At 35.5% G+C, this 18,334-nt stretch overlaps 1 protein-coding gene across 3 annotated transcripts in view; it reads right to left on the bottom strand.

Moving 5' to 3' along the window:
- Nucleotides 1-6,560: 6,560 nt before the first annotated feature.
- The window catches only part of LOC108766959 (uncharacterized), a 14,269-nt gene continuing 2,495 nt past the window's right edge, over nucleotides 6,561-18,334 (bottom strand). Inside the window, exons 3-4 of one of the 3 annotated variants that reach the window (XM_018516550.1) lie at nucleotides 16,860-17,056; nucleotides 6,561-8,747 (exon numbers count right to left, since the gene is read on the bottom strand). In XM_018516550.1, coding sequence (XP_018372052.1) covers nucleotides 7,824-8,747; nucleotides 16,860-17,056 — 1,121 coding nt within the window. In that variant the 3' untranslated portion in view covers nucleotides 6,561-7,823. Of the gene's footprint in view, nucleotides 8,748-16,859; nucleotides 17,079-18,334 lie in introns of all 3 variants that reach the window. The other 2 variants (XM_018516551.1, XM_018516548.1) reach the window with 2 other exon arrangements.

The raw sequence follows: 18,334 nt of genomic DNA, 5'->3' as shown, positions 1-18,334 counted from the left end.
AATACTTACATACGTAACAGTGGTATGAGAAATTTTACCACAAATTTACGGTTCGTAGTTTAAACGCTTGACTTAAAAAAGAGTTCGTGAATGGCACGTTTCCGGAAAGTAATTCTCTGGAAACGTTGAATGAGACTCTGCGTACTGAGAGCAAATGCTATGAAAGACCGTAGCATCATTTGTAGAGTTGTCGACTTGGATAATGGACTTTGATATTTACTGTTGAAAGCAAGTACGCTGGAACAGTTTTCCTTTTCCAATTTGTCTTTAATGTCATTCAGATTTAACCTCAGACCTTTATGTTTTGCATACGACTTCCCAGTAACGAGGGTTAAGTATTTCGTACATAATATACCTCGGAAATTTGTCTTTGGCGCACAAAACCACCGTCATATATCTTCGTGATATCCCGTCGGCTTTTTACAGACCGTCGATCGTAAGAAAGAGCGAACCGGATCTCCGAAGACGTTATTGAGAACGCCTTGGATTGGGTGTTTCTTCGTTTTTCCTCTTACTTGGAACTTTCGTTAGCATCACCCACATCATATATCGTTCAGCTTCTTCGAAGGCAGACATCTTCCTGTTTTTTAGTTGAACATGTCCAGCGTTTCGCGATTATGACAATAATTGTGGGAATTCACTGGAAGACGCAGAAAATGAAAAAATACAATAGTCTGAGTTGCGAACAATACTTGGCCGGAAACTCAGCGAAAATGCGAAAGATGCACTTGAAATATTAAAGAATATAAGGAAAATAAAAGATAAAACTGAATATATAGCAAATAGTTTTGTCTGTTATAAGATATCTCATGATATTATGCATAATATATCGGAAGCAATATATTTAACCCTCGCACTATCGGATGTAGAATAATGTCAAGGTAAAACGTCGTGTCCTTGAATCGAATCATTCTCAATAATCTTTAAAAGGAGGGCACTTCACCGTCACTGTCACCGCTCACCGTCGTAATACTCGGCCTTCATAAATCATATCTATTTCATTGTCAAAAACAAAGCCTTAGATTATACCCTCTGTCATCTCCGCTAACTCGCCTAATTGCGTAATACAACTCGGAGGACTTCGGATTAAATGGAGTCTATTTTACGATGTAACATTTATTTACGGCGACACAAATTTTATGAGCTCTACCCTTTAGTTTCATTGCTCGTTTACTGCATTCAGTGATTCGAATTGCGATAGAAATTAATACATGAATAAAATTTGCTTTATATGCAAGTATCAAGTAGCTGTTACACAAAGTAACTGTATAACACAGTGCAGCAGCAATAATTTTATATCTATACATATCATGAAGATAATTTTCATTAGAAATTAAGAAATTTTTGGAAATAAAAAAGTTATAATTCCGAGAAGAACAAAATAATTTTCAAAATATTTATAGTTACGACACATCTATAACGTAGAGTTGCAAGAAATAATACTAAAAATAAATATTTATTTTACGTGTTAATAATTAATCACATAATTACAACAAAGTTCCAAGTATTTCCTATTCTTTCTGCTAGTTTTGTCGAAAGTTCTTAAAGTTATGTTAAGTTAAATAAAAAATATCGCAAAAACGATGACTTACCTTTCAGAAAGTGGAATCTTCTGGGACATCTTCTCTACAGTTTGCTGTTTTGTGTCTTGTCGCAAATGTCTCTATGAAACTTTTGATAGCTGACAACGGACTGTTACTACATTTCTCCATGAGCCCCTCATCTCAGAATCTTCCGAGTTCACCTGCTTTCGCCTGGGTACTTCGTTTTATTTTCTTCCTCTCTCTAGCTAGAGAGACAAACCGCGACGGCGAAATAGTTGCCCTAGTTTCTGGTTCGTCCAAGTACGGCGAGAAAAATCAGCAGTCTTAGATAGAACGTGCCAATGGGCTCAGGATATTAAGCCCATACGAACTTGCAATCTCTCGATGCAATTCCTTAAATCACGTGCGATACGAAGCACGTAAAAGTTTCACGGTTGAGACCCATCTCCTAAAAATCTAAAATAGCTCCACAGTGTCAAAAACTTAATAATGCACGAAACATTATTTTTCTATAAAGTAATTCTGCAAAGTAATAAAGAGACAAAATGTTGCCTTCTTTGCATTTTTTATTAATGATGTTTCTGAGAAAAATAAAAGTAATTCGCATAAAAATTTAATTAATTTTAGAATATAAAACAGGATAAAGAATATAAGCTACTGCGCTTTCTATGCAAAGATTTTCATCAGGTATTTCGTAAAAGTTACATTACGAATTCTTAAGCGCTCGCTCAATAGAGAGGAATTTCTACAAAAATGTTAGCTATTAGTAACAATGTAGAGTGTTATCACTACAGCCTGTGTCTCTTGCCAAATGTGAAATGTAAAATATTTATAAAATTTATTAACAATAAGATAAATAAATGAAATCTTCAGAAATTCTAGATACGTACTCATGAAGCTGTATGCTTATCGTTTTAATGAGAAAACTTTAGGTAAAATTTTATAGTAAAAAATAAAAACAGAAAAAAATATTAACTTTATGATGAAATGTAATTATGACGACAAAAAATAAACAGAACAAGAATTACCAAAATATAATTAAATGTTGTATAAACGTATATTCGATGTAATTCATAATTTTATAATAATATTTGCGAACGATCATATTTTTTAACAATAATAATGAAGGAGACTCTTAATAATAATATAAAATAAATATAATAATAGGGTATATAAGAGTCACCAAATTAAATTATATATTAAAAAACGAAATATATTTTTTGGTATTGACTCTTATATGCCCTGCTATTATATTTATTTTGTATCATACTTTTTCTTATATCCATGTTGACGTAAAAAGCATAATTGCTGAATCGCATGAAAGTAACAAAGGTTTCGCAGGTAGAGAAAATGCGCTGAATCTTTAGTCACGCACACGATATATAATGACGCAAGAACGTTTCTTAACAGAAACTAGAAATAATATGACGGATTGAAAGTATGAAAGAATGACCATATCACATGTAGTTTAGAGGTATTGACGTTTAGTCGATAATATTGATAGGTTGTATTAAACAGTTTGAGTTGCTTGTTTCCTTCGCGCTCGAACAGTTTAACGTGATTATAAAGGTAATCCATGAGTCAACGTCCGATTAATGTCAAAATTTCATGATAAGTGTTATATGGAGGAGCAGTTAACAGTCGAGTTGCATTATGTGAATTGGAACAAGACAAATAACAAGGAAAGAATAGTTTGAAATAAATTTACCTTGATAAAATTATGTAGAATAATGTATTATTCTTCAAGATTCTAAAGGAATTATAGAAAACCATAAAATCTATTAGATGAGAGTAGAACTGTTAAATGTAGCAGAAGCAAGAATATTCCTAAATTTTAGAATCTTAGATTTCAAGAAAGGATGGAAAGGATATTAGCGCAGTGGGAGATTCTCTTGATCCGTGCCTCTTTAAAAAGTGGAGAGGTTTAAAGATAACGAGTCTCATCACGTACGATAATCGTCGTACAATAAAGGGTGCAATACGGTACAGGATATTCTGAAATAGAAGCTTTTACGAAAATTTCCGGTTAGCGAGAGAGCCACTGATTTTGCGAAACCCTGTGCATTTCGCTCGCTTTTACTGTTGCACTTTATTGTACGTACAACGAGAGATAGCCTCTGGGCAATCTTCTCTCGACATCGCGAAAGCACAGACACATTTTTCTGATGTGTCACTTCGCTTCCCTTAAAAATAACAATGGAGGTAGGATAATATGTGGAATTAATTTACTGGTGCAACTCACGTTTAAATCTCGTCACACGAGAAACTTTTGTGAGATTTTATTACATTTAAAAATAAATACCCTTTACTAAGTTAAAAACAAGTATATTACAATATTGTTTCAAATAATATTTATTGTACAAAAGTTATTCGCTAACATACTTATTCACAAAAAGTCATTCGCTAACATATTCACAAAATTATCTCCTACATATATATAATTTGCAAATCATACGACTAGAAAAATTACTCGAACCAACACACATGGGTAAATGGTAAATTGTAAATGATAAATTCTATGAAATCAAAGTCGATTAACGTATTAATTGGAGTTTTATACATTCATAATTATATATATGACAAGCTCTTTAAAGTATACATAATTAAATAATATAAAAATACGTATTATAATAAAGTATAAATATTAACATTAACTCGTTCAATAAACTCTTTTTTGTCGAATTATTTGTCCATTTCGCAAATCATTTATAATGATCTTAATCATTTATCATACTTTTCATCATATATCTCACTAAGTCTAACATTATATCACTCTTATTCATACGTTGCTTTTTAATATATTTTATTTCTTTTCAATTCTTCGAACTTTTCGTGAGGATATATATGTATACACACACGTAAGAAAAAATATGTTTTAGAAATGTTTTCGTAGGAATTTATAGAAAAATTGCAAAGAATTTCTGGAATAAATATAACCGTCAGCAATACTTAAAATTATTTGGCAATTTCTGTATTAAAAATAAATATATAGAATCATCTGTCAAACAAATATTTAACAAAATAAATGCAACACATTATTTTTACAATGCTTCTTTCTTGTAAAACAGAGATACGTATGTGTTTTAATGTTTATTGGACATTCACAATAAATACATGTAGAACTCTTGAATCTTTTTGATTGAAATAATCTGAATCGTTGAAGGTACGAACGTTTGAGACGCGTCTGAATGTGAAGTCAGGAAATTAATGCGTTATAATCTATCATATGAATAGTCTTTACTATAATAATCTTAAAATTTAAAACTTACATTTGGTCTGACGTGTCTACGCGAATATGTATGTACATATAATTACTCTACGATATTTTCATTATTGGCTAATTAGAGAAGGTCCCTTTGTTAATGAGTTTCGATCTGACACGAGGGAGCTATAACTGTGATTAATACTTCCATAAAGTTTGATAATAGAGGTAACAGATTTTTTGATCGCGAGAAAAATAGTATTTTATTTTACATGAAAGACAATCGTATTATTTAATAGCAATAATCAACTGTTTATAGAGCAATAATGATTTGGAACAATAATGTATTGACTACTGTAGATGAGGTATGTTTTCCATGTAGATTAATATATTATTGAGCTGAGCCCTTTAATTATATAGTGATACAATTACGTCAGAAGAAAAATAAAATGATAATCTCGTCAGGAGATTTGCACTTCCCACTTTTATATAAATATTCGCGAAAAAATGTTACAGTAATATCTCGTTTTATTGAAGGCCGCTTTCCGCTGTGCGGGATTAAATATGTTGATTTTTCTCTTTTTACATGGTGACTTCGTTGCATTTTTAATTAAAGCGTCAAATAGCAGACAAGGGCCTTTAACAAATTTAGAGATGCTCGCATGAGTTTTCTAGTAACATCTCTCCCTTTTTAATTCATTTTTAATTATCTTTTAGAGTGAACTTTTCAATTGAAAGGAGAGATAATGTACCGACGGCTCAATGAGCTCATCTCTTTAATTCCGTGCACTACAAACACGTGTACAACTATGAATCTTGCTAAGAGCTCTCTAGCACCGAAGTAATCGCGTATCATACATCTTCCAACGTTGAAGAAACTAGGTACTAAGAGTAATCTCATTGATAACTGCTTGCCTTATTCCAACAGATAAAAATATGTAGGCTCTCCGAAAATATCTGACATTAGTTCCCGCACATGTATGTATGTATGTATCATGTAAATCTATTAGTTATTCAAAATAGGTAATTATTTCATTACATCGATATTCGAATATTCGTGGATATGACGGCAAATATTATTACAGTTTTTATCTGTGGCTTTAGAATAGTATGCTTTGTACTTTACGACAGCATTAACCGCGAAAAATTATGACATACCAAACGAGATTCAGAATCAAACCCATTACGTAATAATGAAATTTTAATGACCGTTGCGATCGTTAAATGTAAACGTACGGTCGTAATGCGCGGACTACGTATCGCATTTCATACATTGACGGCCGCAAAGCTCGAGTAACAAGCCGACCGATACATTCAACATCAATCCGTTCGACATTAGGTAAATTAATAGGCTCTATAACGTTGTTTAATTGAATCGCAAGAAATAAATGCGTATTCGATGATTCTCTATATTAGCGACAGACTATGAATGCGTTTGCTTTAGATGCTCACGTAAGATAAACTTCATTTTATCTTTATCACTCATTACATGCGTTAAAATGATAAAATGAAACTTATAAAAGCACCTAAAGCGAACACTGAGAAAAATGGTCTGATTGAATTAAATAGTAATTCTGATGGAAAATGGACGACTCAGAATTTACTGGTTAAATCTATTAGGATTCTAGTTGAGATAACCAGAATTCTGATTGATATACAATAATTATTCTAATTAAAGTAAGAATTCTAATAGATTTTCCCAGAAATATTGTATCAACCAAAATTCTGGTTATCTCAACTAGACCAGAAAATTCTGATTCGTCCATTTTCAATTAGACATTTTTTCAGTGAACGCATCCTATTTTTTACGCGCGAGTGAAGATTTTAAATAATAATCCCTGAGAGCGTGTGCTATAATGGCATTGACAAGTTTTACAGATCAAAAGATCATGCGCGCCCGGTGAACACGCCGTTGCGTCTAACCGATTTACTGCCTTGTGTGTGCAGACAATTTGCGAGAGCCCGTATGTCTACAAGTAGAATAGATGCTACAGACTTCGTCTCTTCGAAGAACGGAGTAATTTCTACGGTCAGCTCCCTACGGCAGATTAGATTTCGAGAAAAAAGAGGAAAGAGAGGAAAAGTCTCCACGTCTATAATTATGGCTACGAGAGTAAGAGATAGAAAGACAGAGATAGAGAGAGAAAGATGGAGTGCAAAATTGGATAGGAATGAATAAGGTTGATCGATCGATTTTTTTTTCCGACTGATTATACTTCGCTCGCTCGTCCATTAAGACCACACCATTAAGAATGTTAATTAAAAATTCTGAACCATGTTCGAATAAATCATCACAATGAAACGATCTACCAACGCGCGATCGCGGTCTCCTGAGGTAACTCGTGCAGCCATGCTCGCGTTCTGCAGTTTCATTGTTCGGCTAGCGAAACTCTCGAATATACCATTAACGAATCGTCGAGCAACGAATGGAAATTCAACGGTGTTCCCCGAGCGAATTCGTTGAAATGCCCGTCATGTATCATTCATGCAATCGACGCTCGGTAGTCTCATTATTACATTTAGCCCGCGGTAAAAAGGCGGGGAAAAAAACAAATGGGAGAAGAAAGGGAGAAAAGGGACGTGATGAAAAACGCTCTTCAACCTCCACCCTCCTGTTGCGTGTCCACGCGACGCGCCTTTAATTTCCGGAGAGCATTTCCTAAAGACCCGACGTGCACTTGTGAAGTCATTTCGCAAGTACAGAAAATGGATGCGAGATATTTCTCTGACCGAGGCTAGATCGTCTTTCATCTACAAAACGAGCGAGCGAAGTCAATTGCACTTATCGCGCAAAGGAGAAAATGAGGGAAAGCCAATATTTCGAAGCCGGCATTTAAATAGAGATTATTTATCGCATTTTGACGGTTCAATAAGGGCCATCGGTGCTCAGGGCTGTGGTATCTCTCAGAAGAATCCATAAAAGAATACACGAAATATAAGCGATAAAAGTGGCGTCGAAAGCGATTACGAAAGGATTTCACAGCCGTATTTCGTCCAAGGTAGATTCCGTGACTGGACCATTGTCACGGAATCAACGTCTTCTTCGCGCGTTCTCCAGGCCTCGGAAGAAGCCGCGATTAAACGCACGTCGCTTTGTATCCGAGCACGACGTCGGACGTTTTGCTACAGGATGGACGATCAAAGTGCACGGAGTTGTTCCTCTCTCTGATCGTACTTGATTTCGCCAGGCTGTCCTGTTTGCCGTCCATCACGTTGCTGATACTGCTGCGCAGGTCTCTACGTGACGATGATTTTCCAAGAGTCTCGATTCTGTCGACGTTACTGAAGCTCAACCGTCTGTCCTTTTGCAAAATATTCCTACTGCTCGATTCCTCGTCCCTCTCCAGGAAGTTGCACACGCTGACGCGTCTCTCCCGCAACAAAGATTTGCCGGGCGGAAACGTGGGCCTCGCCAGCACGTCCATTCTGTCAAAGTGACATATGCTGTTGACACGATCACGCTGCAGCGGCTTCACCAGAACATCCGTCCGGTCGAAGTGGCAGATACTCATGCCGCGATCGCGCTGCGATGTCGGCCTGGCCAGGACGTCCATCCGGTCGAAGTGACAGATGCTCATACCGCGATCTCTCTGCAGCGGTCTGGCCAGGACGTCTGTCCTGTCGAAGTGACAGACACTCATACCGCGCTCGTGCTGCAACGTCGGTCTTGCCAGGACGTCCATGCGGTCGAACTGGTAAGCGCTGGATCGACGCTCGCGCTGCAACAGTCGCGATGTCTCGCCGATAGACCTAAGGGTCCTCAGCGTGTCACCGTCGCTTTCCTCCTCGTCGTTCCCCGTGCCCTCCGCGTGCACCAGCGACTGCAGATCGAACGCACTCTTGGCTCGCCTAGGCTCCTGGCTGGCCGGCAGCAGCGACATGCTCGAACCTACGAACACGCTGTTTTGGCGCAACCTGGTAGCCGGCCCGGCGGCCGAGACACAGCTCACCTGGTGCACTGGATGCTCCATGCAGTAGATGTTAAACTTCGAACTCCGATGCTGCGAACAAGAGGAAAATCCCAACTAGTTCTGACACTATATTTTCACGTCTATTTGTCGCCGCGTGAGATCTTGAAACATAGTTTACAACAGTACCGTCACGACGTTATATCCGCAGTAAGTTATTTTTAAAACAACAGTTCACGATAAATGTGCAACGCGACGCAAAGTTGACATCTTTGTATCGATTTTATGCGATACGGCTAAAAATATGTATACGCAGCTGTAATATATGTCGAGACGTAAAAGTCGTTGAGCATGACCATTGATGACAACTCGAATGATTGAAACAATGAATAATGCAGCATAATGTGCCTGATTAAGTATCAAATTATTAAAATTGCTTGTCAATTTAATTTGCGATATTACTACAATAGTTTAATTACGTTTATAAGTTCGGGAAACTAATTCAACACGCAATTCGAATGACTATAAATATGGTATACATGCAAGTACATATATAGTATACATATATAGTAATTCAGATTGAATTATTTAAGCATTAAAGATCTAGCTTTGACCGTTACGGCCATTACTTCTATTTCTTATTGTTGAATTTTCAAATATACAGTCCAGTAAAATTCTTATTGATAATCGCTAATTGTTCTCAGACATATAAAATATCATACATATTCTGAAAGGTGATTTCAATGCACAACAGTTAGCAACAGTTGGCAATATTGGCAACAATTTGAAAATGGAAGAAAATAACATGTATTCGGTGCATGATGCTTTTTTATTTCCGTAAAAATATAAAAATGCGACGAACTTAAAAAAAAAAAAAGATATATGCCGTGTATGGAAAAGAATTGAATACATGTGCCAGAAGTGATTTGCCAAATTTCATTTCAAGAGAAATTGATCTCAAAAATGCTCATCATTAATATCGATCCTATGAAGGAAGAATAATGAAATTTGTTGAAAGAACGTCTTTGCTGGATATTACAGCTGATACTGATGAGAGATTTACATCCATGATGTGCTTTTATCCTAAAATGCCCTAAATGATGGATGGTGTCGAACGGCTGTTTAGCTGTAGATCGAATATTGCGTAGAGATCTCTTCCATTATCCCGTCGAATACATAATGAGGCAATATGAGGCACAGAATTAGATTTCCTACCAATCGAGAAATCTAATTTTCTGTTTCTATATTAAAAAATAATTTTGCTAAAGTTTGAGAGCTAAAAGTTTAGATACAAATCTGAAAATGATTTTGTTGAACCATCAAAATAATTACAGAAGAATGTCAAGCATGATGAGTAATTTTGCAAAAAGTTTTGACATTCTATCAACCAGTTTAAGCGTCCTACACTATTATTTTCAGATTTGTATTTAGCTTTTGTAGATACTGCAGCAAAATCATCCCTTTTTCATGTAGAGGATGAAACGAACAAAATAGTGTACATTTAATTGATTAAAAATATTTTTAACTAACATTTTACGTTTAACATTTTATTTAAAAAACTGAACGAACTTATGGTCCCACATAATATACATCTGCACATACACGAATAGAACGGTTATGCTAAAGTATCTAAAAATTTAATTGAATACAGATCTGAAATAATTTGATTAGATTATTAAAATAATTATAAGAATGTCAAAGCTTTTTGCTGAATTGTCGATTTTGCTTGAGTGTGTTACATAATTATTTTTAATTCAACATAATTATTTTCAGATTCGTATCCAGTTAAATTTTCAGATACTTTAGCATAATCGTTCCTTTTACGTATACTAATAGGATGTTCCGTAAGTTTTTGTCAAGCGCTTTTGTGTAGATAAAGCGGACTAAACTGAGTCAAAAAGTCCATTTTTAAATTTTTGCAATGGTTAAAGAGATTGATTACTAAAAATCATTGAATATTGGTTTTCAATGATTTTTTACTCAAATACTATCAAGTTTACAGAAAAACAGCGAAAGACTAAAATTGTTTATTTTCTTCTCATAAAGCTCTGAGAATTTTATTTTAGAATTTTTTCAAAATATTTTAATGTTGTATTTTCTCATGTTGATAAAAATAAGAAAATGCAATACTAAAAAGTTGATAAAAAATTCTGAAAAAATTCTTAAAGTTCTATAAAAAGAAAATAAATCATTTTTGTCTTTTATAGTTTTTCTGTAATGTTGATAGTATTTGAGTAAAAAATTATTAAAGATCAATATTCGGTAATTTTTAGTAATTAATATCTTGTTAACTATTGCGAAAATTGCAAAATGGTAGGACTTTTCAACTCAGTTTAGTCCGCCCTGTTTACACAAAAACGCTTGGTAAAAACTTACGGGACACCCTGTATATAATCGCAGCCAAAATAAATAATGGGTTAATTATGGTCGTGCTCCCACAGAAACATTTGGACCAGGGATATGTAACAAGATACGTGACTGGCTAACTGTCGGTGGAGATGTGGGGTTGTGTTGGACGTGATATACGGACTTGATATACGGAGACATATGTGTATGTCGGACACGTTGATTCTAGTAGACGCGATGGCGGTTTAATGGTCGTGACAGTATTGTTGTGATAACGAGAAGAATTTGTTTTATAAAAGCCTCGCGGCTAGCGGAAGTAATATTGTTCCTTCGTAAATGAAGTTTCCCAACGCGTTCGAAGTTTCTTCGTACAAGGCCAAAATCGGGTTACAACGCCATTCTGTTGAATTCTATTATAACCAGGGGGAAAGATTGCGTTACAAAATTTCCTCGTGAGACGTAAATAGGACATTTTAAGAGTCTGGGTTTATGATACCATGCCACCGGTAGCTCGCTAAACTATGTAGCTGAAAAGCAATGGAGAACTTTCATGTGCAATACACCCGCGCTGCTCACAATTTTCATTGCAAGCTGTGAGAATACGTTATTCTAGCTAGACGCTCAGCATAGATTGCTACTTGCTGTCGCGATGGATTTTATAAGACGCAGTGCTGCATCTTCCGAGATTACGGGTGTCGCGAGTCCGCTGAAAGGGATGATGCTGCATTTACATGTATTATGCAAAAGAGGATGGAGACGGGTATTTCACCGATGCTTCGCTCAATTTACGGTTCCTCTATCACGAGTGATTCAACGCGAAACGTTATTAGATAAACAGAATCAAAGGTACCAATAAAACATCACAGCGCAGGTAAACGAGGGAAGTAGCAAGACGAGATTTTTCATCTTATACCTAATTTTTTAAACGACGAAAAGGCTACACTTTTTCTTTTATGATAGAACCGTTCGCGTTTATAACGAAACGAGAGAGAATTTGCGAAACTAATTACTAATTACTCAAATCCTGAATTATACGATTGGTGGTACTTGGGATGAATTCCCACGATCCTAATTATCGGAGAATGTTCAATGTTTGAGCGTGTATGAGATGTCCAATCACAATGAAGTGGCTCGATCACACATTGAAATTCACTAAATATCTTCGACAATTTATTTAACCACGATAAGCCGTTCATCATCATTTGCGCATGATTTTCGATCATTTTGCTATTTATAGAAATGACGCATAAACAAACAGAATACCACTGATGATAATTAGGAAATTATGAAAATTATTGTATAGCATTTATTGCAGCACGACCAAACAAAATACGAAGTAATTGTCATTTTATGCGTGTCTGATTATATATTATGTAAACAATGTACTTCATTATCCTCTTTAGCAAATATCGTATTACCGCGCATCAGTTACTTGATGGGAAAATATATTCCGGTGAAATTAATTTATTCATACGATTGAAAGTCGCTGCAAGCTCCCTTCAACAGCTTAGCTTCCTCATCAATCATGAAAATTGAACGAGACAGCGATATTAGTTAACGCGGCTTCAGAGGATTACGGATCTGGGAACGCGTATACACATATCAGAAACATGACAGGATAATATCTCCCAAACGAAAACGCGTGTAATATGTACAACATTGCTTTAAGGCTTTAATGGAACGATGTAACTGCGCACAGTGCGCACTCGCATACTTAGAATGACAAATTGCAGGTTCCATGCGCAGACATGTGCATATCGCTTCATTATACAGATGCTGTCTTGAATATTGCATGTAATATCATGCCGTTATTCGCCAGCATTAGCATAATCGTATAAATTGACCTTGACGTCACAAAATGTTATTACGATGGATTTACAAATAGAAAGTAATTTTGACTCCAGTTAGAAAACATAAATTACCAATTGGAATTTATGGATATATGGATTTATGGATAAACACCCGAATATGTAGATCTCCAAAATCTGTAGATTTATGGATATATTCAGGAATCTACTTAATCAGTGAAAAGATATTCGTTTGCACAGAGTTGGAATATGCATGATAGGCAGTCAGCAATGGTGTTAATATGCCAGACTGTGTACGCAACACAAACTTCCCTCTAGAGGCTCTAGAGTTACTAACCGCACGTTGTAATCCCTTGAAAGCTCATCATGTACTCACTCAAACAATTTAGAGAACAATAGTAAATCCATTCGTATCCTGTATATTGCAAATAGACGATCGATCTTCCTTTTAGAATGTGAATCGAATATTGAAAATCCTCGCGGGACTCACTTCAATCAGGTATACCCGAATCCTACAGTAAACTAGACTTCACTGAACTCGTTCCAAGATCGACGTGACGATCCGACATTCAATAATTTGAGTACCTCTTGTAACTACATCGGAATGAAGTCCCACTTACGAAGGACATTCAGAATGATGGTGGTTTGCGGACCAGGATGGTTTGCGAGTCGGTTTAAACAGAATTACGTGAAGTATCTTGAGGAAAATTTTCATTTAGTTTCATTAAATACAGAACCTTCGTCAGTCGGTCGATGTGCGTCACCGATGAACAACTGTTCCCAATTTTTCTCGTATCAGGTCAGAGATACAAGTTAATTTATCATCATTATAAGCTTGTTAAGCCCATTATTATCCGTATCCTAAATTATATAGTTCTATATGTATAGCTCTATATAGATTTTTCGTTTAGGTACACGTCATGTTTTATGTCGTTAGAGCATCAATATTTTGATACAGCCATGCGTGTCCAAATTAAAAATAGTTTCGAGCCAACTTCCCTCGGATACCATCTGCAGACTGTAGTGAGCAATTTTAAGATACGCGATTTGACCAATTCGATAGAATCGAGGTCGGCTGCATGTTTCTGACATAGTAAACGCCAATGCAATCGAACGTTTCCGTGATTGAATTACCATGGACGCAGAAATACATATTGGCGAACGGTGATTCCTATCTAAAAGTAATTGCTCGAAACTCACGGACGAGAAACATATGTCTGTGTAACGTCTCGTTCACATACATTGTTCTATTGATATACATATATATTATAGAAACACTAAAAACAAAAATCTACTGTTATAACATTGAATATACTTTTTATATGAAATTAAAACAAACCTGGGATTATTTTGCCGCTTTTATGATGCTCGCGCGATTAATTGACGCGATAAAAAAATACAATGTCAATATTGGGAAGCAAAATTTTACACAAAATGAACGAATAGCTATATAGCGAGTTTGTAAAAACCTCGATCGATATACAGCGCGACGAGATGATCGAGTTTGTGAATTTTGTTGTGGAGCACCTATTTTGGAGCACGTATCCCATTCGTGTCGTGATTTGTATTCCTTTATATCGGCAAATCCAATACCAATATGTAGAATTGACATCGCGAAATATTTGGCGCATCCTACACGCCTATAAAGGTCGATTTCAGGCGCAATGCATTATTCGCTCGAAAAATTTGTTTTCTAAACCGCATGAATAAAAAAACACGCACGTCAATGCAGTAATATCGTAAAAAATTTGTCACGCCGATACGGTACATTTATATTTGTTATCTAAAATCTCTCTCTGTGGAGTTACAAAACAAAATAGCTTATGTAATTCCAATATAAATGAAAGATCATTCGCATGGCAAATTCTCTTGTTCCAATTTGGATTTTATTTATGTTTTCATTACGGAATAAGCAAATATATTTGATTAAAAAACGCGTTTTGTTTATTTTTACTTTGAAATCAAAACGTAATTAAAACAGTCTAATTTGGAATTTATGTACTGACCGCCAAATGTGGATATCCATTAAGGTGTAATTAATTAGGCCAATTAGACTAATTAAACTGATGGTAGAGAACGAGATGTACGCGTTTAAGTTTGTCTTAAACATAGACGCAGGATAAAGCTGAGAAAAATTTATAACTTAAGTCGTGAAAGACTGTTAGTTTTTAGATTATAAGCTTTTCTCTGCCTTACTCTACATCTACGTCTTATGACAAACATCTCGTTCTCTGCCATCAGCTTTAGTCTGCAAAGCGATCTCAGAACATTCTGATAAATTGCTTCGTACACTGTTTACACGTACTTTGTATAATAAAATCTTAAAGTATGTATGGTCATCTGGAATGAAGCCGGTTACGAAATATATGTTATCTGACTGCGATGAGAAGCGCCCGTTCCGACAGGAAACCATTTGAGAGTCAATTTATAACAAATACGCAGCAATAAATCCTCTCGTTTATTTTGCATTCATCTATGAATGATAAATAAGCTGACATAAATGCGTTTGGCAGTTTAATGGCTACTACAAGATTTAGGAACTTCCAAAGCGCGCAATTGGAATATAGAATGAATAGAGACATCGACGGTTTAACTTACTGGATACCTATAGATATGTATTGTCTCGATTCACGGCCGACGATTGACGTCTTTATCCAAAAATTTATTAATTTTCCTTTCCCGAAAAGACACCATTAAGGATTAAACGATAAGATTTTAAAATTAATTCCAATTTCTTTAAATTCATTTTTAGAATTAATATTCGTTTTATAATTAATGTTATTTTTGCGCAACGTCGAATTTATTTTGTTCAGCGAACATTCTTCTGCGACACTCCTGACTCGATTTTAAAAAATGGCACGATCTGAAACTGAAACTGAATTATCATAAGGGTCCGATTAGAGATACGAGTGAATTTATAATCGTACACGTAGAATCCAGATGTAGAAACACGGTTTACGCTTACGTGACCTGCGTATCGTACGGGAAATACGTTATTTCTCGCGTAAGTTCGTGCTAATAATGTCCAAGTTATTACTTGCTTATACCATGACATACGAGACATTGCATACGCGTGTATTTATTAGATTTTAAACTTTATTGAAAAATAAATAATAAGCTTTACGGTTAAAAAAAATTAATTAAGCTTTACGGTAATTCTAAATTGAAAACGTTATTCAAAACTTGGCATTTACCTTTTCTTTAATAATAATATATATAACAATAAACGTTTTAAAACATTTAAGATACATGATGTTTAACCGAGGTATATATCCTGGGTAGGTTTACAGTAGTTATTACTCTGGTCTCACGAGTTTGCCAATCTCCTTTAACGGTGATTTAACATACCGAGTTTGCCCTCTAGCCATGTGTTATAGTTCCATAATGCTCGTCGTTATTTTGGTAATTAAATGGAAAATAATCAGAATCTCTATAACACTACATGAATATATCGGGAAATTTAATTTTCATCCCACTAACTGCGGTATTTGTATTCACATAACGCATTTATCTAATTTACGCGCCACGAAGAGAAACTTCGCAAATTATTTAATTAAATTAAATACGACCGATACATTGCACAGAATTATATTGAAATCATAATATTTAAAGTAAAATATTAAATCAACCGTAATAATCATAACATTTTTAACTAAAAACTCAATTCCGTTAATTAGTACCTTTTAAATTTTATCGAATAATGCAATCAATGCCTTAAATTAGAAATAAAATAAAATAATTAAATTATTTTCTAAATAAAAACCATTAATTTACTCTTATTCGATTATCGATTAGTCGCAAGTTATCGTTAACATCTCTGGATATATATATACTAGTACATAATCGCTCGCAGCGTCATATAGAATACAGTCTGACACACCGAGAGCTGCTTGCGCTACATACACACATTTACACGGATCGTGTCCATTATGGTAATCCGACGATGCAATTTGGTGCGTTCCAACAACTGCATAAACATTCAGTATGCTATCCATGCGGAACAAGAGAGTAAACGCGGGGAGAAGAGCGAGCGCGACACGAACGCACTTACCTGGAGTGGGCTTGGGTCGATTATGGTGCAGCTTTGTCTGTGTTGTTGCTGAAATTTCGGCTGGTACGGCTCGAGCATGCGGATCTTGCCCCATCGATTGAAAAACAGAGCGATGGCAGCCACCCACAGGACCAGGACAAGAACGACAATCAGGACCTCTTCGGCTCGTACCACTACCGCGCCCGGTTCTGCAATTCCTGATTAAATCCTCTCTCGTTTCTTGCGATAAAGTGTACAAAAACTATACAATTATAAACAACGAAGGAAGTTATAAGTTTATGTGAAAGATCAGTGTTTAATGAGCGCACAGCGTAAGCATTATACTCCTATTAATATAGATTAGTAATATTAAGATTAAAGTTAATCCAACGACCACGATAATGTGACCTAATTTCTCGTGTGCATCCTTTGATCTATGAGCCAACTTATACAACGAACGTGTCTGGCTGACTGCGAGAGAGAAAATAAACTCAGGAAATATCGCTCAGGGGTACAATTCAATGTTCAGTCATACGTAAACCTTTGTTGGCGGTCGTATAATGCCGTCTAACGATGTTTCATACTACGCTCGTAGTATGGCAAACGATCGAACTGATAAATTGATATCCACCGTCCTATGCGGTCGAAACGGGACCGGGGAGAGAACTTTATTTCGCAGGCTATCGTGTAGAAAATCAAACGGAGAAAAAGGAGTAGACAGATTCCATTATATTGTACAATACTCGCATACTCGTTCCTGGCATCCATGATGTATGTAGAGTATACATAGTTTGAGATGACATTCTATACATAATTTATATCTGCTTTAAATCTCCTGCCTTTGTGTCCCCGAGCAACAAGACTTTTCATACATTTTCAAACTTACATACTTATTAAAGAATTGAAATTTAATTTAAATAAACATTTGCGAAAACACACAACACATTACAAAGTTTTCGATATTCCTTTTTCTTCGTAGCATGTTAAATTACATCGCAGGTGGTCTACTGCAAATTTAATCACAAGTACGCCAAATTTATGTGAAATTTTACTTTTCCATGTTTTCATTCCTCAAGAAAAATTACGTGATCGACCATCTGTCACCAACAACTTTCCATAAAATCTCTGAAGTGTCGTCAAGTATAAACATTTACAGTTTCACGTAAAATAAATAGTGGCCGTATAAAACGCGCATAAACTAGAATTAGATTAGCGAAGATATGTATCGGAAAATTTGCACGTTCTGTACATTATGCAATAATCGATTATTTACTCATTAATGTAATTTCCGCCAATCTACGTGTTATAGATCTACAGGGTGTTACAGATACATACTGGACAGTACGACGGGTTGCGCGGCAAACTTTGCATGGCCAAGCGTGGTTTAATAGACAATGACAATGACTTTATACATTATAAAGTTTATACTACAAAGTTTTATTATTTATATTATAAAGTTTATGTTATAAAGTCACTGTCATTGTCTATTAAACCAC

The sequence above is a fragment of the Trachymyrmex cornetzi genome, unplaced genomic scaffold, assembly GCF_001594075.2.
Source record: "Trachymyrmex cornetzi isolate Tcor2-1 unplaced genomic scaffold, Tcor1.1 scaffold641, whole genome shotgun sequence".
Taxonomy (NCBI): Eukaryota; Metazoa; Arthropoda; class Insecta; order Hymenoptera; family Formicidae; genus Trachymyrmex; species Trachymyrmex cornetzi.
The sequence above is the reverse complement of the archived record's forward strand: the minus strand, read 5'-3'. Positions and strand labels throughout refer to the sequence as shown.